General features: G+C 38.3%; 1 protein-coding gene across 2 annotated transcripts; it reads right to left on the reverse strand.

Moving 5' to 3' along the window:
- Nucleotides 1–1,432: 1,432 nt before the first annotated feature.
- LOC129245548 (solute carrier organic anion transporter family member 1A3-like) lies at nucleotides 1,433–22,367 on the reverse strand. Of its 2 annotated transcripts, none has more exons than XM_054883759.1 (9): nucleotides 22,051–22,367; nucleotides 15,964–16,193; nucleotides 15,555–15,887; nucleotides 9,274–9,796; nucleotides 6,318–6,524; nucleotides 6,042–6,189; nucleotides 5,743–5,946; nucleotides 2,244–2,563; nucleotides 1,433–2,175 (listed from the first exon to the last, which is right to left on the reverse strand). In XM_054883759.1, exons 1-9 carry the CDS (start codon nucleotides 22,329–22,331, stop codon nucleotides 2,001–2,003), a joined length of 2,421 nt encoding a protein of 806 aa, XP_054739734.1. In that variant the 5' UTR covers nucleotides 22,332–22,367; the 3' UTR covers nucleotides 1,433–2,000. The 2 variants fall into 2 exon arrangements, with proteins under 2 accessions (XP_054739734.1, XP_054739733.1); XM_054883758.1 differs by having other exon boundaries at nucleotides 6,042–6,192.
- Nucleotides 22,368–26,519: the final 4,152 nt, after the last annotated feature.

The raw sequence follows: 26,519 nt of genomic DNA on the forward strand, positions 1-26,519 counted from the left end.
GATCTTGTAAGGCTTGATTTTGAGATCATTTTTCAGTATGCGGCGGATGCTACGGTCAGATGTTTCCACTTTCAGTTCTTTCGCCATTTGATTGGCACTTCGTCGGGGGTCGGGGATTTCGCTCAAGTCGCTTCTTCACTTTTTGAACGATTTCACGTGACTTTGCAGTCGTTTGATGACCACCGCCATGACGTTTAAACTAATGGGGAAAAAACAACAACAACTTTAGCACTTTGTGTATAAAAGAGCACTAAATTTATTGCGAAGAGCAAATGGTTATCAACACTACACAACTCAGCTTATGTGAAGTCACGCACTCTCTGAAGGGCGCAATCTTGTTTCTATCATACTTGTGTACATCTGCATGTACGTTTACCGTACGCTTGCTCAGTGCTTGCTTATGCAAATCGACAAGGCACTCGTTTCGTGTCGCAATCCTTTTTGGGTATACAAACAAAGACATCGCTCTCGCCAATTATAACTCTTCACGATATTTTCCCTTCCTTTTCTTCTCACCCTCCCGACTGCATCAGTAGGCCTCTTCTAGTCGCCATTTCTCCGCTCGCTATCTCCAAGCCCGATTAACTTGACAAAAAATTTGCATGCGAAAGCAACAACAAAGTAATCGAGTAAGATTCGCCGTTAGCGAGTATGGCTAGAGCTCATTACGCCGCAAAGCCTTACCAGCACACGTAATATAGGGCACTTCTCTTCTCGCGTTGCCGACATACTATACATATCGCACCCTGAATACAAAAGGGTCACAACTCAAAATGTCCCTTCTGCTCAAATATGAACGAGACGTTATCAATAAAACGGTCCGCGGATGACATATGGCGAAAATAAATTTTTTGTTTTTTGGTAGGACTGTTATAAGCTTACATGGCAAATTTCAGCGTGATATGTCACATAGTTTGTTTTCTGTGCTACTGTAAACAAGTCAATCTCGAGTGTGGAAAATTTTAAGTTGTGACCCTTTTGTATTTAGGGTGCGATATGTATATTCATTTGCTTCATCTATTCATACCAAAAAATGAGAGCTTGTGACTCTATCTCACTTCTTATTCAATGCTTCAAGGCATGCCTTTACAAATTTAGGCACGAGAGCAGGCACAAATAACAATAACGCACGTTATTGGTTTACTGGTACACTCCGAGTGTGTGAAATAAATTCAGAAGTGGAATCTTAAATAAAGGGTGGTTAAGTTTCAAGGCCCGGTGTTGATTTTGAATAAAATACATTTTTTTGAGGAAATTATTGTCATTTCTCTTTATTATGATAATACTGGTATGGCTCAATTACATATGAAACAAAATATCGGCCAAATGGCTGCCGTGGCCTCGGCGGCACACCTCCAAAGTCCACCAAATGCAAATAGTTCCTTATCTATTTCTATTTCAACGAAATAAAATGCGTGCTTATCATTTTAGAAACCTTACTTTATTCTGAATGTTCCACATTTTTTTTGTATGCATGTATGTACAATAATTAAACTTTATATTAGTCGATGTGTGAATACTCAAAACTTAGCTAATAATACTTTGTTCTTAATCCGCTATATACAAATATTAAATTATGGATCTTCGTTTTCTATCAAAAAATGATAATAAAGCACAACAAATTTGTTCACATATAATAAGTTTATATGTACATATGTATGTATAAACTGAGCCGTCATATGCATGTAAAAAGGTTGGCTAAGGCTTTGGTAAATTAGCGTAGAATCAATTGCTTGTATTTACAAATGAACTATTAAACTATTTTAGCAAACCAATAACTGTATATTTTTACAATAAACATTAGCTTATGTACATATGTATGTATGTATGTATTTACACATATTTGAATTTACTGGAAACTTGCATGTGCAGACCCTAAAATACACAAATCATACACACTAAAACACACGCATACGAGTACAACCTCGCATATTTAAGGTAAAGCACACGAAAAACTATAGTCATTTACTATTTTTTTTTATTTTTAAGATTTTCAACTCTTATGCTTCCAAATCCTTAATGGAACTCACTTCCTCTTCATGCTGCACAATTTTCATTTCAACCTCTTTCACCTCCTCATCGAAGATTTTTAGATCTTTCACGTAATACCAGACACCCCAATCGAATAAGGCACCAATAGCGACAAATACTGAGGCGGTTATATTGAGTGTATATCTGAAAGTGGAAGGAAATGAGATTTTGTATCCAATTTAATTTTGCCATTACATATTTAATTTACACACCTCAGTGATTCCGGATCGTAAAGCCAACAATTTCCTTTATTGGTGCACGTTTTACCCCACACGAGGCAAAGGCGATCCAGCACCCAGCCGAAGAAAATTGGACTTGGTATAAATGCTAGCATAGACATCATCATCATACCGAAACCCATTGCAGCCGTTTTATCCTTTTCGGGTACGCAACGTACGGATACCAAGAAATTCGAGGCGCGTCCCGTAGCGCCGACAAACTTAAGGCAACACATCACCGACAAGAAAGTGACGAACTGGGCAAAACAATTTACCGGGCAGGCGCCGGTTATCGCCTGACCACCGAGCAGCGCCTAATGGTTTATAGAAAAGGAGAAAAGGAAAAAAGTAAAACATTAAAGAGATTTTTTTTAATATTTATAAAACTTGTTAGAAATGTGTGTAGGTATATCTGAAAATATTGTTTCTTGGGTATTTTCATAAGAAATCTTCTTGGGGTCCTAACAGAGCACTGTCTTATTGGCAAGCATGCCAGCAGACTGGGAGCACCCTATAACGACTATTGCAGAAGCTGTATCGACATCGAAGAAGAAGAGACTATAGAACACTTGCTATGCGGGTGCATGGCTCTGGATAGAAGAAGGTTCAATATTTTAGGAAAAAGTTCCACAAATAACTTGGCAGAAGTAGCCAATATAAAACTAACAAGCCTTGTTAGATATATCAAAGCCACAGGTTGGTTCAATGAGAACAATGTAGAGTGAGGAGAGGGGGCAGCCCTGGTGGTATCACAATGGGCCTATAGCAGGCCCAGGTGTGTCAATTGACAACCACTATACCTACCTACCTGGGTATCTTCATTCTAACAGATTTAGACAATGTTTGTAAAAGCTAAAATGGATTTAGTTTGAAATTTGGGTAGTTTTAATATTTGGCTTAATCAAATCTTTGCTTCAAACGAATGAATGGACATCGATACTTTTTTTGGCCCTTTATAATCTTTATAAATAATAATAAACTATTGAACTTCTATTCTTTGTTCAGTCACATACTTTTTCACCTCCGACGCCAGCAAGGCCACAAGGAGTAGTTCTCGTGTCTCTCCTGAGGAATATCATATATACAGAGTCGGGCACTCGAAATGTAACCAACTTCAGACCGTTCGATACACGGGCATCAGCTGTCTGTTAGTTGGCTAAATGACAGTCCAGAGTATTGCTTACAAGCACGCCGAAGTATTTTGCCGAGAGTAAACGCGAAAAAAGAAAATCAATAATGGATTTCAAACCTAATAGTGGGATTGCATTATATTTGGCTAGAAAATCACAACCAGCAATTGTTCGTGAGCTCGATCATCTTAAAGTAAATAAAGTTTTTGTTTATCGCACCATTACTTGTTAAAATGATACTGGTAGCATCGCGATACGTAATGGAGATGGTCATCAAAAGACTGCAACGTCACGTGAAATGGTTCAAAAAGTGAAGAAGCGACATGAGCAAAATCCCCGACCCCCGACGAAGTGTCAATCAAATAGCGAAGGAACTGAAAATGGAAATATCTGACCGTAGCATCCGCCGCATACTGAAAAATGAACTCAAAGTCAAGCCTTACAAGCACCAAAGCAGCAACAAGTCAGACTTGAGAGAGCGAAAGCGGCCAATGTCCGAACATTGTGTTTTCTGGAGAGAAAATTTTTCAAATTGAGCAATTCGTAAACTTCCAAAACGAAAGGGTTCATTTGACCGAACGTTCATACGAGAATTTGAGTCATCGATTGGCAATCAGGAGGCAGCACCCGCCGGCAGCGAAGGTAATCGTTTGGGCCGCTGTAAGCGCAGATGTGCGCTCTCCAATCGTTTTCATCGAGCCTGGCGTCAAGGTAAATGCGAAATATTTTCGGAAAAGTATTCTGGAGTTTACTTAGAAGCCGTGGGCAGACAAACATTTCAGTGGCAAACCATGGACATTTCAACAGGACTCGGCGCGGTCTCACAAAGCTCGAGTGAACCAAGAATGATTAAAAAACAATGAGCGGAACTTCATAACGTCCATAAAATGACTCTCAAATTCACCGGACGCGAAGCCGATGTATTATTCTCTCTGGGCCATTTTGGAGAGCAGAGTCCGTACTAAACGATTCATCAGTCTCGGGGCGCTGAAAAAAGCCATTGACCGCGAGTGGGCCAAAATACCTGCAAGTCACATTCGGGCAGCTTCCGATGCGTTTCTGGACCACCTCGAGGCCATAGTCTAGGCAAAAGGTGGTCATCATATCGAGCAAAAGTAAATTGATTCTTAATTTTTTTTCATTTTTAGACTTTTTTTTTTTTTTTTTTTTTTGATTTGAATAAAAGTAAATTTATGGCCTTTTTAATTGGATACACTTCGAGTGCCGGTCGCTGTAAGTATAATTAAATGCAGTTGTAAGTATACAAAAAGTCTGAAGGCACGAGCACAATAGGTTGCACAGATGATATCGCGATTGTGACAACAGTAAAGCATCTAATAAATATTTGCGGAGAGATGACAGCATCAGCCATCTATAAACTAAACTGTTTGGGACTGTAATTTGAAGAGCAGGAAACTGAAGGTGGTAGCACTGATCGATACCGATTGATGTTGATGCTGAACTGACTCTGCCCTAATGTGTGCAAGGGGGTCTTTAGTGAGCTTTCTAATACATTATGGGTGTATTTTTACACTACACCTATGATCAGCAAGTACCGGGAATGTTTAATTGTTTCTTATGCTGGTAGGACTGTAAGACCCACATCTGTCACTTTTTAGCGCCATCGGATCATTAGTGTCTGCCTGGACGGCCGGAAATGGGGGGGCAAACAGTTCTTGGACCAAACACCAAGTAAATACCATCGTGCAAGCACCGTATTCACCTGATATGGTCCCGTGTGACTCCTTTTTGTTTTCAAAGTTGTAGTTACCACTTCGTGGAAGGAGATTTCAATCAATAGAGGAGATCAAAGAGAATGCGACGAAGGAGCTGAAGACCATCCCTTCGTCGGTCTACCAGGGGTGCATGGAGGATTGGGTTAAATGTTGGCTCATATGTGTCGCTTCAGATGGGTCATATTTTGAAGGAGATAAATTAAATTTGCCTGAAATTTAACTCTGTTTGGTTTTCTTTAAACATTCCCGGAACTTTCAGATCATAGAGTATATTGTCTGTGCGCATTCCGAGTTCTTAGCGCTTCCAGAGCTATGTCAGACGAAGTACGCAAACAATTTTTATGAGTGGTAAAGAAATATAGTTTAACAACGTCTGGAAGGAGGCGATAAAGTGGCATTAGATACAGTTTTTTTAATAGCGGTCGTCCTTTTGGCAGGCAATGGCAAACCAGCGAGTGTATTTCTGTCACGAAATGTATACTCGTAAAAACTACTCGCGTCCGGAGGCGACTTTTTATTATTCGCAATTATTTTTTAATGTAGCTTTTAATTCCTAATTCTGCCAGCGGGCACCCTTGTCTACCATTTTCTCCACCCTTACTCAGAAAAAATGTATTTTCAACTCACATCTGGATACGCCGTGCTCAGTGAGGTTGGTAAAGTTGTACCCAATGTTGTGGTTGGCAACTCTGACATTATTGTGGTACTTGCATTAACGTCATCGCCATCATAATTCTCCGATGTCAGATCCATCACAGTGAGACGTTTAAATAGGGGTTTCGAACTCTGATTAAAGCTGTTGTTAGGTATGCAAGAGCAGTCAAAGTAAATCTGCAAAGTGATTTAAGATTAGATTATGCACATATAACCCGCTGTATCGCCATTGCAATGGAAGAGCATACAAAAAAAACTGAGTTATTTATTACCTTGCGCCCACTTGCAGTTTTGTGTTGCTTCTTGCAGCCTGCATGGCAAGGGGAGATGTAAGTCATATTGTTTTCGCCGCAAACCGGTGAGTAGCGCACATAATCGCAGTGGCAATCCGAGTTGCAGGTGGGTGTGCTGTTTACGGCACTACTGTTTGGAAAAATATGCCAGATATACAATAAAAAGTTATATTTAGTGCAATACGTATAAATACTCGTATGCAAGAAGGTTGCCAGTAGTGAAGACACTTTCGTACTCGTACATATGTCACTTACCTGTCATGTATGTTGACAATTACCGATTGCTCATTGCCCGGACAACCGATAAACGCATATGCCAAGATGCCACCCACGGCCAGGAAACCAACTATAACATTCCAAGCAGCCATGTAGCGAGCGCGTGGCTTATAGCGCGATATCACAAAGCCTGAGAGTAATACACCGGCGGCAGAAAAGGCCAAGGCGACAGTACCGGTGACCATGCTATTGAAAAAGATTTAAGAAATTTCATTTAAAATTAAACTACTAAAATTAAGCAACTATTTTTAAACTATTTAAGTTTAGTGGAAAGCAAAAAACTTCCTTATCTTCAATAATCAAAAAGTATGGAAGAAGTGTGGCAACTAAGCGCCGAGAATAATCGATAGGTCCCAGCAAATATTTGGGATCATAATAGAGTCTTTACTAAGTCCAATTTCGGAGCCTTTACATTCACAGTGAGCGCCTTTAAGAGTCCGAAATGAAGGTACTTCCCTTTACGGCTAACCAAATAGAGAGCATCCTTAAGCAAAGCTCCGAAAGGGATCTTATTTTTTAGCTCGGCTGGTTGTTTTTTTTCGTACGCTTCAAAAACGTACCTTTTTCGAAAGCTTTTGGAGTGTCGCGCTTCAATGCACATTTATGGGAACGTTTTAGACTATTTTTTTAGCATTCATTTAACGGCACCCAAAAAAGATTTTGATAAGTGAACTTTATATGAATAATTTCAAGTCAACCTCGGGAGTCGTGCAAACGTTTATGAACTTTTATTGTTGTTTTCCTAACATGAAATTATCAATGACTTCTCTTAAACAAATTTGTAGTCTTTTCTAGGCGAATGGTTGTATTTTATTTTTGATTTTGTGCATTTTTATTCTAATATTTACAGTCTGTCTAATAAAAACGTGACCGGCAAAATTCAAACTTAGAGTTCGATTATAAGCAAAATTTAAATGCTTCTAAATAGGCCGCATCAACACGGCAGATGGTGGAGCAGATAAAGATGTCAGCTGCAGACTAAAAAAATCAAGGGCGGCATTCGGGCGAATGTATACAGTATGGGGGAGTGCGCTAATCTCCAGACGCACTAAACTACGAATATTCGGCTTATGCGTGAAGTCCGTAGTGTTGTACCGAAGCGAAACAATGCTGGCATCTGACACCATCACACAGAAGCTACAATCTTTCGTCAACAAGTGGCGGTGGATAGGTCACACATTGAGAAAACCACCAAGGGAGCAGAGGTCGCGGTCGACCAAAAAACATCTGCGCGAACTAGCAGATGCCGACATCTCATGGGACGGTGCAAAAACAACAGCACAGAATCGTATACTATGATCCCGAGAGGAGTGAACAAGGAAGAGAAAAATACGCGCCTCCTTTTCGCCATACGCGTTGTACTATTGGTTCAAATTGAAATTTCAAAAGTCGAGCCAAGAATCACTGCGAGATTTGGTAACTCCTAAAACACTCCATTGTATCATATTTAAAGCTCTAGAAAGTAAAAGCAAAAGCAGATAGTCAAAGAGGATAGGAGAGAAGTTACAGAAGGAAAAAAATGGGATAGAAGAGACAAATAAAGGTAGCTAGATCTGTGAGAACTTCTCAGATTCTTTGGTACATCTGAGAAAATATCCTCCAGTCTGAGAGGAGAACAAGAATCGGCTTCAATCTTGCTAACAAGATCTTCTGAGCCTGATTCATGATTTCTCACTCTGGTAAGCTTGTTGTTCCTACTAAGTAGACTTCTCAGGACAACCCTCACTTGAATATGTTTCTTTAGCACTCGTTCTACATATCTTTGGCTTTACGGATAATTTAGCTCTGGTAATCGTAGCCAAAATGGTGAGCGATATTGAGTTCAAGGCAAATACTGTTATTGCAATAGTAACAAATTGGCTGAATAGTGTTGGTTTATCCATTACAGCGGAGAAAACGAAGTCAGCAGTTAGCAGAAAAGGGTGGGAAGCGGCCAACTAAAGCGAGGATGTCCCAGCCGCGACGACTAAAGGTAAAGTTGGTATTTTTATCTCTATATCCGCGTCATTATTCATCTTCAATGTGTTCCTGCCGGACACTTCCATGCTGGTGTAACGGAGATGTTGCGGGTACGCATTTTTCGTTTGGTTGGCTGGATTCCCCGCACGATAACGCACCGGCCATATCTTGTTTCCTGCCACTTTAGCTTATTTACCAAGATGCAGTCGCATCTTAAGTGAACTCTTCATGTCATTAAGAAGGTTAAATAAGTTGTAGCCGCTATACTGAAGAGGTTAACTTCGGAAGATGATCAAGGGTGATTTCAATGGAGGGACGCATTGTGCGAGACTATAGTGCTAGTTCGAGAGAAAGATTCTGCGTAAGATTTTTGGACCTTTGCACATTGGCAACAGCGAATATCGCAGACGATGGAACGATGAGCTGTATGAGCTTTACGACGACATAGACATAGCGCAGCGAATAAAGATCCAGCGGCTACGTTGGCTGGGTCATGTCGTCCGAATGGATACAAACGCTCCGGCTTTGAAAGTATTCGATGCGGTACCAGTTGGTGGTAGCAGAGGAAGAGGGCGGCCTCCTCTGCGTTGGAAAGATCAGGTGGAGAAGGACTTGGTGTGTCCAACTGGCGCCGGTTAGCACGAGAAAGAAACGACTGGCGCGCTTTGTTAAACTCGGCCAAAATCGCGTAAGCGGTTATAGCGCCAATTAAGAAGAAGAAGAAGATAGTGCTAGTCGATAAGATAATTTGCTCGTAACTTAATTTTCTTGAGTTTTATCGATAAATTATTTTTGGAACTTGCGCGAGTTTAGATGAGTTTCTCAAAGCACGCGAGTTGTTTCTTTACGGTCCTTGACCCGCAACTTAATTGCCCCACCTCGATTGCTAACTTTATGAATTTTAGAATGAGTGTAGATTATATACAATTTTTTGTTTTTGATATAAACAAAGACATTTGCTCCCTATTTCACTCACCTAGAAGTCGCTGCTGATTGTCGGTATTGTATTTCGATGTATTTGGGCGTGAATATCCAATACGGCGTATAGCCGAAGAGATAGAAAACCGAGGAGAAATTATTGCACATTAACGTTTTATTCGTGGTGAGTCGCTTGAATGTTGCCAACATATCCTTGAATGAAGCTTTGGTCTCCTCTTTTGGCTTCTCCTCCATCTCAGCGGCTAACCGATCTTTCTCTGTCGGTTCCTTGTTGCCATTCTCTTGTCGCTCTTTCAACGAAATACGCTTACGGCGCTCCTCTTCGACCATGCGCCTTGCTGCAGCGCGTGGCAAAACTTTCGGGAACATCGTAAGGAAGATGCCCGAGAAGAAGATCATACCGCCGATCACCAACCAACCTATCCACCAAGCACCCAACCAGCGTGGATCCTGATTATTGATGACTGGATGCAAATTTGGTGCTATATAAACGCGCAGGCAGAAGGAAGCGAGCGCATAACCGAATGCTGGACCCAGCATGCGTAAAAAGTAGGATAAACCTGAAAAAGTTTGGATATTTGAATTACGTAAATGTAAGTGATTTGTATTTGTATATAGATGTAGATGTATGTATGTATATATGTATGCATGTAGTATGTGTTTCGCTTTGTAAGAGTGATGTGGTTTTCATAAAATAACTTTTGTGGAGCCGAATCGGATATTTTTTAAGGGGTGTTTAGTGTTGATCTGTTCATGTAGACCAAGATCTTTGCGCAAAATACATGTGAAAAAAAGTTATGACATTTTGAAATTAACAGTTTCAGTTACGTATACGTTGGGTATAACGTCTATTGGCGTAACTGAAACTGTTAATTTCAAAATGTCATAACTTCTTTTTAAAACATCGTACAATAATTTAAAAAAATGGGTTTTAAAGCTAAAGAGTTGTACTATGCGACCTTTTCGTCGAAAATTGAAAAAAAAATTTTTCTATCCCAAAAAAAATTATCAAAAATGGCCAAAATCTGCATTTTTTGACTTTTTAACCTCAAATTGCCAAAAATCCTGACGTGCTGGAGCATTTTCAAGGTCATATTCGTTTTCAGCATAAAAAAACCTTAAAACCTTAGTTAAAATTATCGAAAAAGTTTTTTGGTTGTTGGTCTGTGTTATTAATTTTTGTTTTGAAATTTTGCTAAAGTCAAGTCAAACTATGATGTATTAATGCTATGTTTTTTTTTGTAAAATAAAGCAATTCACTAGCAAACAAAAATTATTGAAATTCATCTTTTTTTCGGGTCTCTGACTACCCCTGACCCCTTAAGAAATAGCAGAATTTTTTTTTTTAATTTTTAATGATATATTTTTTTTGTCAATTTTGAAAAAATTCAGATTGTTTCGCATTTTTTTATTAGCAAGTAGCTGAGCTTGGCTTTGAAAGTATTCGATGCGGTACCAGCTGGTGGTAGCAGAGGAAGAGGAAGGCCTCCTCTGCGTTGGAAAGATCAGGTGGAGAAGGACTTGACTTCACTTGGTGTATCCAATTGGCGCCGGTTAGCACGAGAAAGAAACGACTGGCGCGCTTTATGAAGCTCGGCCAAAATCGCGTAAGCGGTTATCGCGCCAATTAAGAAGAAGAAGCTGAGACTATGCCCAGTTGCACCTGAAATTTCCATATTGGGATTTTTAGCATGCTGATTTGTCATAAACCTCATAACTGGCCTCTCTTTTAGAAAATATCGCTTTTAATTTTCCCTCCAGAATTCTTCGTCATTCGCAATTCTTTAGAATTGCTTTTTCTAGAAGTAGTTACGGTGTCAACGCTCCATATCAAGAACTTGTACTGAACTAAACTTAGTCTTCGAGGCTTTAAAATTTGATTTTACGCAATCAAGACCTTCTCCAGTTAAATATTTACGAATTTTCTTCTCTGCGCCAACTCACTAGTATTTCAACTTATCTCAGGTATTTTATATTTGCCCTAATTTTAAGATTAATTGATTTGCATTTAGATTAATGTTAGTCTGTAAGAATATTTTGTACTTCAAGGCTCGAAATAAATTTAAGTAAATATATGTATCTGGTCTGTAAGGCTCTTGTAATCATAGTAAAATAAACAAATAAAAAAAATTTGAAAATAATTTAAATTCTTAGTTTAAATAAAATAATTTAAATTCTTAGTTTAAATAAATTAATTTAAATTATTTCAAACAAAATTTGTTGAATTTTTATAAATTTTGCATAAAGTTTGAAAGCTTGATTTATATGGTTTTGACTGAAGCATCAACAGTGTTGAAAAACTAAAAAATATAATAATAATTGTAATTCCTAAAGCATTGTAAATCTTAAAAAAAATCACCATGCACTCAGTTATGCTCGTCCCTATATACATATATAAAAACGATTTGAAATGCTTTACATCAACAGTTTCCCCAATTAACAATCACACCTCGCATGTAAGGTGCCACTGCATTGGTTGCATTTGAATAACTTCAATAAAAGTTCAGACAGGCTACCGCTTATTTGTGCAATATTTATTATTATGATATTTTCAACGTTTTAGAAAACTATGTACATTTTGTTTTATGACCTCATAGTAAATATTTCATCTAACACCTTCGCTCTAAATTTACTTGAACAAATAGGAAGGCAATAAAGATTATCGAAGCAGATTTTTAAGGCGATGTGTAAATGTACGCCACTCCCCGGTTTTTGTGTTTTTTGCTAAAACTTGCACCGCTACTAATCGCACAATATACTGAATTTATCTAAAAACTTAATACCAAAACGGTGCTCTTTATTTACAGCTATAATTTTAGCTACACAGGCAGTAGAAAAATCTACATCCTCGAACTAAAGATAAGGTGATAAGGAGGCATCTGAAATTGATATCTTTAATTTAAGATACGAATGTAGTTGAAAGATAATTTTTTTTTTTAAATACATACATATTTAACTACATAGGTGTATAAAAAATAAATGGAAATAAAATATACATACAGCTGCACACTAATGATTAAAATGATGTATACGCGATATTTTAACCAGTTGGGACTGCTTTTCTTTAGTGCTTTTAGTTTTAAGATTTTTTTTTATAAAAATATAGTTCATACTGCAAAAAATATTATATGATTCAAAGTTTCAAAATACTTTCGACAATTTTTGTAAAAATTTCAAACCTTTTAAACAGTATAAAATGTTGGTAAACAGTTTTATATGACACTAAGTTTCTGTCAAACGCAAGAAACGAGAACAGGAGAAGCGTGAGCTGCTAGAGGAGTACAGGGGCAGGAATGATGCTCGAAAATTCTATCAACAAGTCAAGCGTCTGACACAAGGTTTCAAGACCGGAGCATCAGCCTGCAGAGATAAAAACGGAAATCTGGTTATGGATACACAGTCCACACTGGGCATATGGAGGGAACACTTCTGCAATTTACTTGCTGGTGATGACGCACTTAATTCCGCCCCAGTAGAAGATGACCCGATACCACCAATCGACGATAATTTGGACGTTCCACCATCTAGTCATGTTGAAGTCAGAGTTGCCATTCAGCGGCTCAAGAATAACAAAGCGGCTGGTGCTGACGGCTTGCCCGCTGAATTGTTCAAGACTGGCGGCGATGTGCTGATAGGGAGCATGCATCAGCACATCTGCAAAATATGGCTAGCAGAAAGCATGCCCGACGATTGGAATCTCAGTGTTCTTTGTCCTGTACTAAAGAAGGGTGACCCGACGATCTGCACCAACTACCGGGGCATCAGTCTTCTAACCATCGCTTACAAGGTCCTGTCTAGCGTCCTATGTGGAAGACTTAAGCCGTTTGCCAACACACTGATCGGGCCCTGTCAGTGCGGCTTCAGACGTGGTAAGTCCACCATCGCCCAGATGTTCACATTACGCCAAATCCTGGAAAAGACCCATGAAAAGCAAGTCGGCACCCATCATCTCTTTGTCGACTATAAAGCTGCGCTCGATAGCTCGATAAGGGATTGCCTGTACGCCACCATGTCTGAGTTCGGTATACCAGCGAAGCTCATACGGCTTTGCAGAACGACGTTGAACAACACAACCAGCTCCGTAAAGGTAGGAAATAACCTCTCCGAGCCATTCAATACCGTTCGAGGTTTCAGACAAGGCGATCCATTGTCATGCAACCTCTTCAACTTCGTGATGGAAGGGTGCTCCGAAAAGCAGGTGTTCATCGTAATGGCACTATTTTCTACAAATGTGTCCAGCTCCTTGCGTACGCCGATGACATTGACATTATCGGCCGCTGTAAGCGAGATGTCACCGCTCCGTTTTCTGCTATCGAAAAGGAATCATCACGAGTGGGTCTGGCGGTGAACGAGGGTAAAACGAAGTATATGTTGTCTACAACGCGGAACACACGGCGTGTAGGAACGCACGTCATTGCGGACAACTATACCTTCGAAGTTGTGTCAGAATTTATTTATCTTGGCAACGCCGTTAACAGCAAAAACGATATCAGCCTGGAGATCAAACGGAGAATCACTCTTGCTAATAGGTGTTACTTGGGCTAAGTAAGCAATTGAGTAGTCGATCCCTCTCTCGCATAACCAAACTGAAACTTTACAAGACGCTCATTATACCCGTGTTGCTTTATGGCGCAGAGGCATGGGTAGTGTCACAAAGCGATGCAGCCGCTCTTGGGGTGTTCGAGAGAAAAGTTCTTCGTAGGATCTTCAGTCCTGTGCGCGTTGGCGAAGACTACCGTTCAAGAATGAACCACGAGCTGTATGAGCTCTACGCCGACACTGACGTAGTTCAACGCATCGCTATCCAACGCTTGCGTTGACTAGGGCATGTCGTGCGTATGGATGAAGAAGCTCCAGCAAAGAAGGTGTTGGAGGCCGAAGTCCATGGGAGCCGACGCAGAGGAAGACCATTGCTCTGGTGGAAAGACCAGGTGGAGGTAACCCTATGCTTGCTTGGTGTACAGAATTGGAGAAGGCGCGCGCGGAGCAGAGGCGCCTGGAGAGAGCTAGTGAGGTCGGCCGTAACTCGGTAACGGGTTGTTATGGCCACCTAAGTAAGTAAGTTTTTGTTTAAGGGATTACATACGTCCAGAATTTTCCAAAAATTGATTTGTTTTTTTTCGATATTTCGAAAGTATAGTATCTTTTTATGCGGAAATTCCCAATATTATAGGTTCTAGAGCCCATTAACTAAGTTGAGAATAATCCGCGCGCTCCTGTACCTCAAACTTTAAACTTGTTTTTCTCGAAACTACTTTTCCGGCATGATCTGCATGTCAACTCATACTGTCTGTACTTTGGGTCACCTAATTTTTGTATTGTAAAAAAAATTAAAATATTTGTTTTTATAAAGTCTAAGTACTAATAAAAAATGTATAAATTTTTTTAATATTTATTTCAATTGTTATCCCTTCTAAAAATAGTTTTTCTTTTAGCGCATTTTTGGCGCTGCTGAACGTATGTAACCCCTTAAGAAAGTGCAAGTTTTAAGAGGCTGAAAGTCTAAAAAAAATTATATAGAAATAAAAAATTTCAAATTTGTTAATGCATCAAGTTCTCGTTTATTTTTGAAAATATTTTCTTTTTGTCTTGCTGACGGTCTTGAACATTTTTTCCATGTAATACCGACTGCACTGTTTTTTATTAACTGCATAATGCCATTCAGTGGAAAATTTATCTAAAATCTATGAGAATATTTAGCTGCTTCAAACTTGCACTTTATTACACTAAAATTTGCTTGTGATTACAAAGTTTGAAGTTTTGATGAAAATTTCTCAAACTAAAAAGTTTATTGGTGGTTAAAAAGTTGTTGAAAACTTCTCAAATTAAGAGGTTTATTGATGATTAAAAAGTCGATATAAGCTTTTATGAATATTTCTCAAATTAAAAAGTTTGTTGGGGGCTTTTTATCGATAGAAGTTTTTATAAAAAATTCTCAAATTAAAAAGTGTATTCGTGATTAAAAAGTCCATAGACGTTTTGAAGAAAATTTCTTGAATTAAAAAGTTACTAAAAATTTTTATGAAAATTTCTCAAATTAAAAATTTTATTGGTGACTAAAAAGTCGATAGAAGTTTTGATGAAAATTTATCAAATTAAAAAGTTTATTGGTGACTAAAAAGTCGATAGAAGTTTTGATGAAAACTTGTCAAATTAAAAATTTTATTGGTGACTAAAAAGTCGACAGAAGTTTTGATGAAAATTTATCAAATTTTCATGAATCTTGTACAAAATTTGAAATTTTAATCGTTGCACCTAATCGAACATTTTATATTTGAACTCCTTCGTTTAACATACAAAACTTTGGCTGTTACTCACTTAGCAATGCCGGTGTTCGAGACTTTTTCGTATTATCATCCATATACGAAACGCCCAGCGTGTAGTATAGCGAACCGCCAATGCCCGAGATAAATTGTGCCACGAATAGCACCAGTTGCGGCGCCAAATTGCCTTCGCCCACCTCACACTCCGCACCACCTCCATTTAGTCGGCACAACGTTTTCGAACCTTGCTTTTCGATTGCCTCCATAGTAGCATTTTCATCGGGTTGTGCGCCAAATTCAGCTGTTAACGCCAATGCATCATCACCAGGCCCATACAGAAGATGTGGCAATACCGTCATTAAGCAGAAAATCACAATTGTTAATAGACCTGGAAATTATGGAATTGGTATATTTCGTTAGAACATCAAAAATTAAAAAAAACACTTCAAGTGTTGCCAAATTACCAAAACCAATCCAACGCGGTCGATGTCCTTTACCCGCATAGTAACTCAATACCGCTGAGACCATCATTTGACTGATATCATTGCCCACTGATATAATGCCGGTATTCTTCGATGGTATTTTGAATCGCTTCTCTATAGTTGTGATCGTGCCATTGAAGTAGGCGTAGGTCATTGAGAACACACAACCTACCATGCCGTAGAGTAGGACATAGGCTGTTTGATTCGCGAATCTGCAAAAAGACAAGCATGCACACATATGTACACGTGTATATGTATTTGTTTACATTACTAACATAGAAAAAAATGCGAGCAGTAAATTTTGTAAAGTTCCTAGAAATTACACTATCATTTATTATTAATTATTATCAATTATTAATTATACAAGTAAACCTTGAGTAGGAAGGGTGTATCCCAGTTGAGTATGCTCGAAAAAAGATTGTTTGTATATATTGGGTTGGAGAATAAGTTCATAGCGTTTTTATATTTTCTTTTATTTTACAACGATTTGTTTGCTGTTTGGCAAAGGGTAAGTAAGTATTCATTCCGTAGAACTCTTTCTGCTCTACAAAACTAGTTAATTGTAAGAAATGGAATACCCAGGAGACAAAGCTCTTCTTTGCTTTTCATCTATGTCAAAAAGCTGCTGAAGCAGTCCGGGACATTTGCAACGTGTATGGAGAAGGTGTCATAGGCGAGTCTACAGCAAGAAAAGAGTTTGCAAAGTTCAAAAATGTCCACTCTCACGTCGATGCCACGTCCCGCAGCGGAAGTCCTTCTGGATTCGTGCAAGAACGCCTCAAATCACTTTTGAATGAAAATAATCGCCGAATCAGTCGTGAATTAGTGAACAAAATTAACTGCGATCATAAAACGATTCTCAATCCCATTCATTCAATGGGATTTACCGAAAAATTGGGAGCCTTGGTGCCTCACGAGCTCAACGAAGAACACATAGAAAGTCGCCTTCAAATTACTTCTTCTCGCCCGACATCGAGCAACACGCAGTCATAAACAGCCGAATCGTCACGGGAGATGAGAAATGGTGCCTATACATCAATATGAAGCAAAAAAAGTAGTGGGTGGCTTCACAAGATACGCCAAAGCCGAGAGTCAAGCCGGATCTTTACCGAAAGAAGATCATGGTGGGACTGGGAGGGCATGGTACACTAGGAAATGCTTGAAAATAGTGCCACGATCAACAAGGAGCTCAACATTGCCCAGCTTCACCGCGTGAATGAGGCTATTCGACTGAAAATACCTGATCGACGTGGTATACTCCATACTCCTTTACGAAAACGCCAGACCCCATGTTAAATCGTCAAAGCATCCCTCCAAGAGCTCGAATGGGAAGTCCTTCAGCCTTCGCCGTATTTTCCGGAACTTGCACCGACCGTTTACCATCTTTCCGCTCCCTGTCAAACCATATGAACGAAGAGCGTTATCTTCGATAACAAAGACTCAACGACTTCTTCGAGAGGGGGGGAGAGGTTGTGAACAGCAACGGCGAATATATGTATAATTGATTAACTTATACATATAATATAATTATTGTTCTTTGTTTAAATAAAAGTCTTCGGTAAAACCGCTACGAACTTATTCCCCGACCTAACAAAATGCAACGTAGGACCTTGCGTAAAGTGTTTTGCCAATTACCCTACCAAACCAGGATTTATTTTCGATCAAATAATATCTCCTTCTATGTTTTCCATTGACAAATTTTTTCCTTGGTTACAATTTCAATAAAAATATTTTAAAATAGGTTTTTTTGTGAAATTTTTTAGAAAAAGCATTCCCAAAAATTATTTTTTCTTTCAAAAGAAACCTGTGCTCTAAGCTACCCAGGGTTACCCTATGATGACGTTAGTTTTTCGCAATTTTCGGAAAAGTGTAACAGTGTATTTGAAAATGGTCTTAATTTTCATGTTCAGGGGGTCAAATTATGCAAGTTTACATCTTTTCGATAAAATATAAGGCAAAAAAGTTTTGTGAAACTAATTTTTGTGCCACTTGTATATATATAAAGAGTGATTTTTTAGCTATTACCTTTTATACAGTTGGTTTAAACAGCTGACGCACGTTTCGTGTTTTGTTTCAATGTCAAACATCTTCAGTCTGGTCTATAATTTATCCATGAATCGTCTTACAAACGAACAACGAACAACGCTTGCAAATCATTGAATTTTATTATAAAAATAAGAAAGTTTAAAGTCGAAAAACTGTGTTCAGCGACGAAGCTCATTTTTGGATCAATGGGTACGTAAATAAGCAGAATTTTCGATTTTGGAGTGAAGATCAGCCAGAAGAATTGCAAGAGCTACCAATGTATCCAGAAAAAGTCACAGTTTGGTGCGGTTTATGGGCTGGAGGTATCATTGGACCGTACTTCTTCAAAGATGCTGCGAATCGTAACGTAACTGTGAAAGTAGCGCTCACCAACCGTGAAATGATATACAACTTTTTTTTGCCCAAAAGGCAAGAGCTTGACTTGCATGACATGTGGTTTCCGCAAGACGGTGCCACATGCCACACAGCACCCGTAACAATGGACTTGTTGAGAGGCGAGTTCGGTGAACAATTTATTTCACTTTCGGGACCTGTCAACTGGCCACCTGATCGTACTATATAACGCCTTTAGATTATTTTTTGTGGGGCTATGTTAAAGCTCATGTCTATTCAGGCAAGCCTGCTTCAATTAACGTATTGGAAGACATTAAAGCATTTACATGTGAAATTCCGGCCGAAACATTGTGAAGAGTAAGCGGGTGGACCATTTGAAGCGCAGTCGCGGTCAACATTTCCATGAAATAATTTTCAAACATTAAATTATATGGACTGTACTATCGATTTAAATAAAAACTTCTTGCATGTTTCTGAATTTTACGTGTGTTTTTTTGAACAACTTTCCTATAGCTCTTAAAAAATCACCCTTTAGTATAATCGACAATGTTCGCATCTTCACTTAATGGGTCTAACTACCGACACTGGAAGTCGACTATCTATCTATAGGCCTTTTTTTGCAAGAAATGTAAATACCTATAGTATCGCTGTTAGGAATGCGGCAATGAAGTTTCTTTTTACCTTAATTATTTTATTTTATTTATTTATTCATTTACTTATGGAGTCAGAGAGTGCCTGACATATTGGAGATTACGAGCGTCACATTTCAGACAAGACAGATTTTAGAGCCTTAGTTAATTCTCATATTTCCTTCTCAATTGTATTGCATTTCCATATTGTTACTGTTATTTTCAAAGATGTTGGATTTCTGCTTTGACAAATAGTTTAAAGTAGCCCACGCTAGCAGAAATATTGGTGAAGGTTTCACTGGCTCATATAAAGTTATTTTTCTTTTAATAGGGAAGCGACCATCGAGGTGGTCTCCAACTAGACATGGTGGTACGAGAACTTCCAACTACTAGCAGCGAAAAGCAAAGTTCTGTTAAGCTGGTATATCTGGGTTCCACCTCCTCAACGTCTTTACAGGGTTCAACGAAGTTTGTGACCTTAACTGTCCATCTTTCAGATTTAAAATTACATTTGGGAAAAAACTCTGAGCGATGCCCTATAATACTAGCGAACGACAGGCAGATGCTGTTTGGTATCCGTTGAGTCGAAAGGACCTTAAGTTGTTAGTGAGGACTGAACATCAGTTTGATTACTATTTACTTATGTGTTTATAATCGCTTGCAATACCACAGGCATGGTTGTCTGTCTAATCACATAGATTTCTAAGTTTGACTTGAAAATGGGGAACACACAAGCATATTTGATTTATTTCTTTTGTATTTTATATTTCATTTTGGTCTTGGCTGACAGAGATTGAAACACTTCAAACTCTTGTATAGTGAAGCACCTCAACGCAAGAAATTCTTCTATCGAGGACCTTTTAGCTGATGTTCTGTTGGACAACTAAGACCAGATGCCACTTAGTGGCATTCAAAGATGAAGTGGCTGTCGCAATGACACACTTAGACCTTTCGTAGGTGCATTGTGATATGGCATTGTGGCATACAAAAGTGATTTTAGGTTGCAGTGCCTTTCCGATTGGCTACATCCAATACCCTATCTATCTATTAAATTGTAAAACAAAACCAGGATAGGATAAAACCATTTAAGGATAAAAAAATCCAGTCACTATTTTGAATAAAAATTTTTTGATTTTTCTAATTTTTTACAAGCCTTGCCTACTTTGGGATGCAATTTGTACCAACAAAGGCGACTACTGCTCAATCGAAGTAAAAAATATTATCTTGGGTAAAATTTGAAGCAAATTCCAGCAGTGATTGAATTTTCATTTTTGGAAGGCTTAAAAACAAAGGAAATTAATGAACGAGCGTTGAAAGTATATAAGCACACTTCGCCATCAATTAGTACAGTAGAAAGATGAATTGTTGAATTTAAATTGGGTCGCACAAGCCTTGATGACGACCCACGTCTAGAACCTCCAAAAACAGCAACAACACCAGAAATCGTAGGAAAACCACCGGATATCGAACTCGAAAATCATAGAGTGACTGAAAGAGACGGATTTAATAGAAGCCCTACGCATCTCACTGGGCAGTGTAAGCAATATTTTGACTAAGTATTGGGTTTCAGGAAGCTGTGTGCAAAAAGAGTGCCGCATTCATTAAACATTGGAACAAAAACATATTCGAGTGTGACTTTCTCGGCAACATTTACAGCATTTTCGAAAGGATAATGTGAATTTTGTGCGTCGATTCATTACTATGTGTGAGACCTGGGTCTATCACCATGATCCTAAATTAAAATAGGAGGCTTAAGAGTGGTGTGAACCTCGCTATTGGGGTCCGAAAAGAGTTCGTGCCCAGAAATCGGCCACGAAACATCATCAGTTAGCATCAGTTTTTGGAATGCGAAAGTAATTTTGTTTGCGGATTACTTGCAAATTGGTAAAAGAATAAACTCTGAATTTTAGGGTAACCTTTCAGGTCAGCTTAAGGAAAAAATTTTTGAAAAAATACCTATTTTGCGAAAGAAAAAATAATATTTTTCATCAAGACAATGCACCGTGTCACAAGACCACTTTGACAATGGCTAGAACCCATGAATTCAAGTTCGAATTGTTAGAGCATCCACCGTATTCACCGGACCTAAAAAAATTTCAGGCGTGGAAAGCGTTTTTCATCAAATGATGAGGTATCAATAGCTGTGGAAGTCTATTTTGAACCCCCTTCCAGATTTTCACTGCAAGGGTTAGGGGTAGTTAGAATTTTCAAAAAAAGGAACTCTTATTTTGCATTTTCCCAAAGTATAATATCTTAAAAATATTGTGTGAAAATTTGAAGTAAATTCGACAAATACTTTTCGAGTTATTCAACGATTAACAAAGGGCGCTGGGGAACTCCAGAGCTCGATAGCAAAACTTTAAATGCATTTTTCCCAAAAATATGTTTTTTGAACTGATGATCACTGTAACTTAAAAACCCCTTGGTAGATTTCAATAAAATTTATACTACTTTTAAAAAACATAAAAACCTTGTGCCTGATCAAAGGATTTTTTTTCAAAATTTCGATGTTTTTTAAACAATTAATTGTCGGTTTTTTTTTCGAAAACCTGAAAAATATTTCCTGAGGCCATCATATTGTTAATTTTGAAACAAAAAGCTTCGGCCAGGCACAAGATTATCTATTAATAAAACAAATTTCTCTTGTCTCATTTTCTCTTAACTGAATCTCCAAGGACTTGTGATGATCACCGCAAGGGACTTCTGGAGAAATGGGCTCCACACAAACAGTGATAACTTTTACAATTATTAATTTTTTTTTTAATTTTGCTAAAGTCAAGTCGAAACACGATTTATTAATGCTACGTTTTTATTTTTGTAAAATAAAGCCACTGACTAACAAAAAAATTATTGAAAATCATCGTTTATTCCTCTGACTACCCCTAACCCCTTCAGGGTCGTTATTCTATTGAAAAACCCAACGAAAATTCGATTAAATTTGATAATTAGGTCAAATACTCCCGCTGATGAGCTTTAAAACTCTTGGGATGAAAAACTGCACTGCACTCATAAACTTCACTTTAAATTAAACATAGTTTTCTTCATTAATTTCTTCACTCACCTTTGAAAGAAACGTCCCTTGAATATCCAAAATCCGCACGTCATATCATCCGTTAACGGCATATCCCTTAATATTTGATTGATTTCATCTGTCATTGATTGATCATGATGTGATTTTTCATTATTTTTCGCACCATTTGACTTTTCACTGGACTTCACATTGCCGTTGTCGAGAAGACGCGACTCAACATCGTTATCCCGATCAATGGTCTCATGACTATCCTGCGCATCCTTATCACGTTCATGTTCATGATTTGTGCGCTGATCATCGATCTCAACCATGATTGCAATCGATTACTTATTTTCACTTGTCTTCTTAAACTAATATACTAAAACAACTAGTAAATGAATAACTTTCCGATCTCACACACACACATTTAGCACTAAAGTAGCACACAGTAACTTTTTGAGCAAATAGTTACGCAGGATTTTTTAGAGACCTGTCGTGGCGCGTTCTATTTTCACACTTTTCCACTGCGTTGTCGTAAGCACCACGGCGGCTGCACTGTGAATAGGCGATAAACTACAGATGCGGTTGCTATTTTATAAACTCAACGAAGTTGCTGATATCGCTCGCAACGATCGCTGTGTCCGTAGGAAAACTGTCAGTAACATCCATGCAGGCAAACAGCAAACCAAGAGCGTCAAAGTAATGAACCATCTAGCAGTAGCTGCTAACTACCAGGTATTTGTGCTTGAGATGACGCTGATTGTGCGATCAACAGCCGACAAATATGTAGACCGTCAAATTGTCATTTGCCTATCTGAAGTTTGCGTATTTGTTTCAAATATTATCTTTAGCACATATGGAAGCGAAGGCGTATGTTTGTATGCTGGCGCGCGTATTACAACAATTGCGCGTAAATGGGTATGTAGGCGTGTGTAATCTTGACGTTTAGTTGTCGTTCAGTTGGCTTTACAATGCTGTTGTTGTTTGTTAAACTTGTACCGCGTTTAGTGCTTTACATGATTTAAATATTCCTAAAGTTTAATCCGTGAATAATTTATGAGTTATCTCTTATGAAAGGGCAATAGAAATGATTGAGCATTTTCGAAGTGCAGAGCAGACCCAATGGGAAAGGTTGCCTTCATTTTTAATGTAATACTTTTTTAATAAAGAGGAGGAAGGTGAATACGTTGGCTGGAGTGGCAGCCAGTACAATTAGGTAAAGGGCCAATTTTTAAAGCTAAGTTGTATTCATGCGTCCCCTCCAGTGTCATGGATGAATGTCATTCAAGTTAATACCTCCCATCTATTTTAGATCGGTGGAAAAACGAGCACAGATACCGCAACATGCTCTTGCACAGGGCTGTGCAGTTATATTATTATTATTAGATATTATAAGGCTATGAAGCGCAGTGGCTTTTATGATCTATTGCACCATCTTCAGAGATTTAAAGATTACCCTTTAAAGGGACCCGGTGGTCTAGAAATTTCGAAAATCGCTTTTTTGTTTTTTCGATACTTCGAAAGTATAGGGACTTAAGAATATACTGTGAAATTTTCATTCCTACAGCCCATTAACTAGGTAGAGAACGGACGGCGCGCTCCTGTACCTCAAACTTTAAACTCATTTATCTCGAAACGACTTTTTTCGGTCGGGTGTTGTCAAAACAAGAACACGTCTGAAATTTTAACATTAATGGCTATCGCCCGTACTAGAACCAGAATTAATATTTCAATTATTTAATTTAATTTTTTTTATTAAAAAAACTGAAAGAAGCGATGTTTAGAGTGTCAAATTGAAAACCGCGCCCTTTTGTCCAATTTTTGAAGTGAAACATTTTAGGCGTCGATGGGCTAGCGAGAATGGAGAGTAAAATTTCAAGGCCATGCAACGTTTTGGGCATTTTCGTTCCGCGAGACAGAAAAAAGATATAACGTAGAGGAAAAGGCGAGAGAGAGCTATACTTTATATATATCTTAGATACACTTTATGCTATTTTTCCTGAGTTTTTCCTTGTGGTTGCTAATTTCTAGTGAGAAAAACACTGCCTACTTTTTGGCGCTTGTTGGTGCAAACTTGTAGAAAATATATATTTGGTGCCTACTTTTTGGCGCTGTATTTCCATGGTACCAACTGTTTGGGGCGTTTTTTGGTCCCAATTTTTTTCGTGGGTACGTTTTAGCGCTTATTTCCGTTTCCTGGCTAGTGCTTGTGCGTACTTAAAGTGCTATCCATTCCAGCGTCGGATTTATTGGTATTGCCTTGCGGTAATTTGTGCCGTTGCTGCGGTCCTGGAATCGCTGCATTTGTGCGAGTGATAAACGCTCGGAGCAGTGCGCGTTGTTGCCACGGTTTGTGTCCGGCGTTTACCTACACCGGTCGACCCTTCTCCGTTTTTTGTAAATTTTGTCTATTTTTATTCTCTGCAAATGTTGTGAATTTATTTAGATATATATTCACTCTCTCTCTCTCTCATTCTCTCTCATTCTCTCTCGGGTCTCTCCCTCTTTCTTTGACTGCCTTGAAAGTTTCACTACTGTTATGTGTACTACGCTACATTTTTTTATTTTAGTTGGGGACATAGTTACAGTCATACAGATTAATAATTTTTTGGGTTTTGTATTTCAGATAAATAACAGAGCCGAAATCTACAACACCGTTCAGGTCCAATTTTTCGGGAGGGTCAACTTTAGCGCCACTTTTTAAATTTATTAAAATTAAAAAATTTTTTTTTGTTCGTTTTTGTATGTAAAAGAAGTTAGATGGAAAGCCTAAAAATTTGAAACATCGTTTTTAATTTTTTTTATTGTAAAAAAATTCCTGAAAATTCCCTAAATTTTCGAGCTATAGACCACCGGGACCCCTTAAACCTACTTTCGAAAGAAATTTTAGTATTAGAGTTAAATTAGATTAGATTGATTAGAGTGGAGGGTTGGACAAGCCCAAGCACGCAGTCAGGAAGACCTTTGCATTACCCCTGGATACATTACAGTGGAAAGAATAGAGATACAGGATAGATGCAAGATAGATGTATCATACTTGAGCATAATCTTAAGTATACATAACTTCTTGGCCTACGAGGACTACCTTCTGTATTTTGCGGCTTTGCAATACTGCGTGTGATGAGCTGTACTTCGATATTTCTATCGTAAAGTTTGGTAGTTTTTAATACAAACTTACATCTCACTTTTTCACTTACGTGCTAAATTTGTTTTTGTTTTTAGTGAGGATATGATTGATGTGGATATGAATGCTTCACCTAGAAAAATTATACAAATTTATTGTTCTTATACAGTGGTAAGCTGGCGCAAATATGAGTTGTTTGAAATATGGGACATAAAAGCATGAACAGTGCTCTGGTGGCACTTGTCAAATTTCGCTTTCGTATTGAATTTTTAGCACGATTTCGCAATAGCTCATAAAATATAACAAATATAATGAACTGCGTGCCAACTAAATATTAGCTAGTAAACAAATGGTCGCAAGCTTTGGCTACAGGGCCTATTTTTAATAGTTTGCTTTCAGACAGTGCGCAGCAGGAGTCGATGTCTGCTATCAACCGTAGTCAAATAAATCTCAAATGATGTTTGCGAAAGAGATAATTGTGCACAGCTATAGAATAATACAATAAACTAATACTTTCTATAGAGTCCAAAAGCTTAGTGATTGGCAAACTATTTATTTGTTGTGCCTAAAATCAACAACTCTTATCAAGGCCTTTGTCTCACATCAAAATGAATGCAACTGCCTAAGTAAAAATAATAATGTCACTGTTTCAGTGCGAAATGCGGCATCAGACTAGCTTGAGACTAGGTTAGGTTGCACCTGGTTAATCCTGTAGATCGCACATGGGCCAGAAATGGATCCTAAGTGTTATTAAGTGTTTGTATGAAGAGAACTTCATATTAAGAACTTTAAGAACTTGATGTTTTGTCTTTAATACTCGCACATAGTTTTGATAACTTAGATAGACTGCTAAGTTTTTGAACTCCCATACTTTCTTAGGTTGAAAATGATGCAGAACCTAAGCAGTTTATTCGTGTTTTGCTAAATGCAGTGCAGTGGCAGAGTAGATGTTCCAGAGCTCCTCTCGCGTTAACTTCGTTACATATTGCGCAAGTTTCGTTCGGCACTTGCTTCAGTTTGGCCGTCTACGATGAAGTGAGTCGATGTCTCGTCAGTATCCCTACTGCAAGTTTACACTCTTTCCTGGGAAGAGATGAAATATAGACCTGACGTTGTGCTTGCGTTGTTCTTTCCCATCTTGAGTTCGCTTCTCGAATCAATGCTGCATTTGTGTCCAGTCATTGGTTGTATCCAGAGAGCTGGTTGCATACTGGCCATGATAGCCACAGGAATAATAGCGCCAAAGCGGCTAATATTGGGTTTGCAAGTAAGTAATTGCAGATTTTTTTTAGAAAATCAAAGACAATTTTTTCATGGAACTAAATAACTTTATTCTGCAATGTATTGCCCATTTTGATCAATGACCTTTTACAATCTATCAGGCAGCATCATAACC

This window comes from Anastrepha obliqua, chromosome 4 (genome assembly GCF_027943255.1).
Source record: "Anastrepha obliqua isolate idAnaObli1 chromosome 4, idAnaObli1_1.0, whole genome shotgun sequence".
Lineage (NCBI taxonomy): Eukaryota > Metazoa > Arthropoda > Insecta > Diptera > Tephritidae > Anastrepha > Anastrepha obliqua.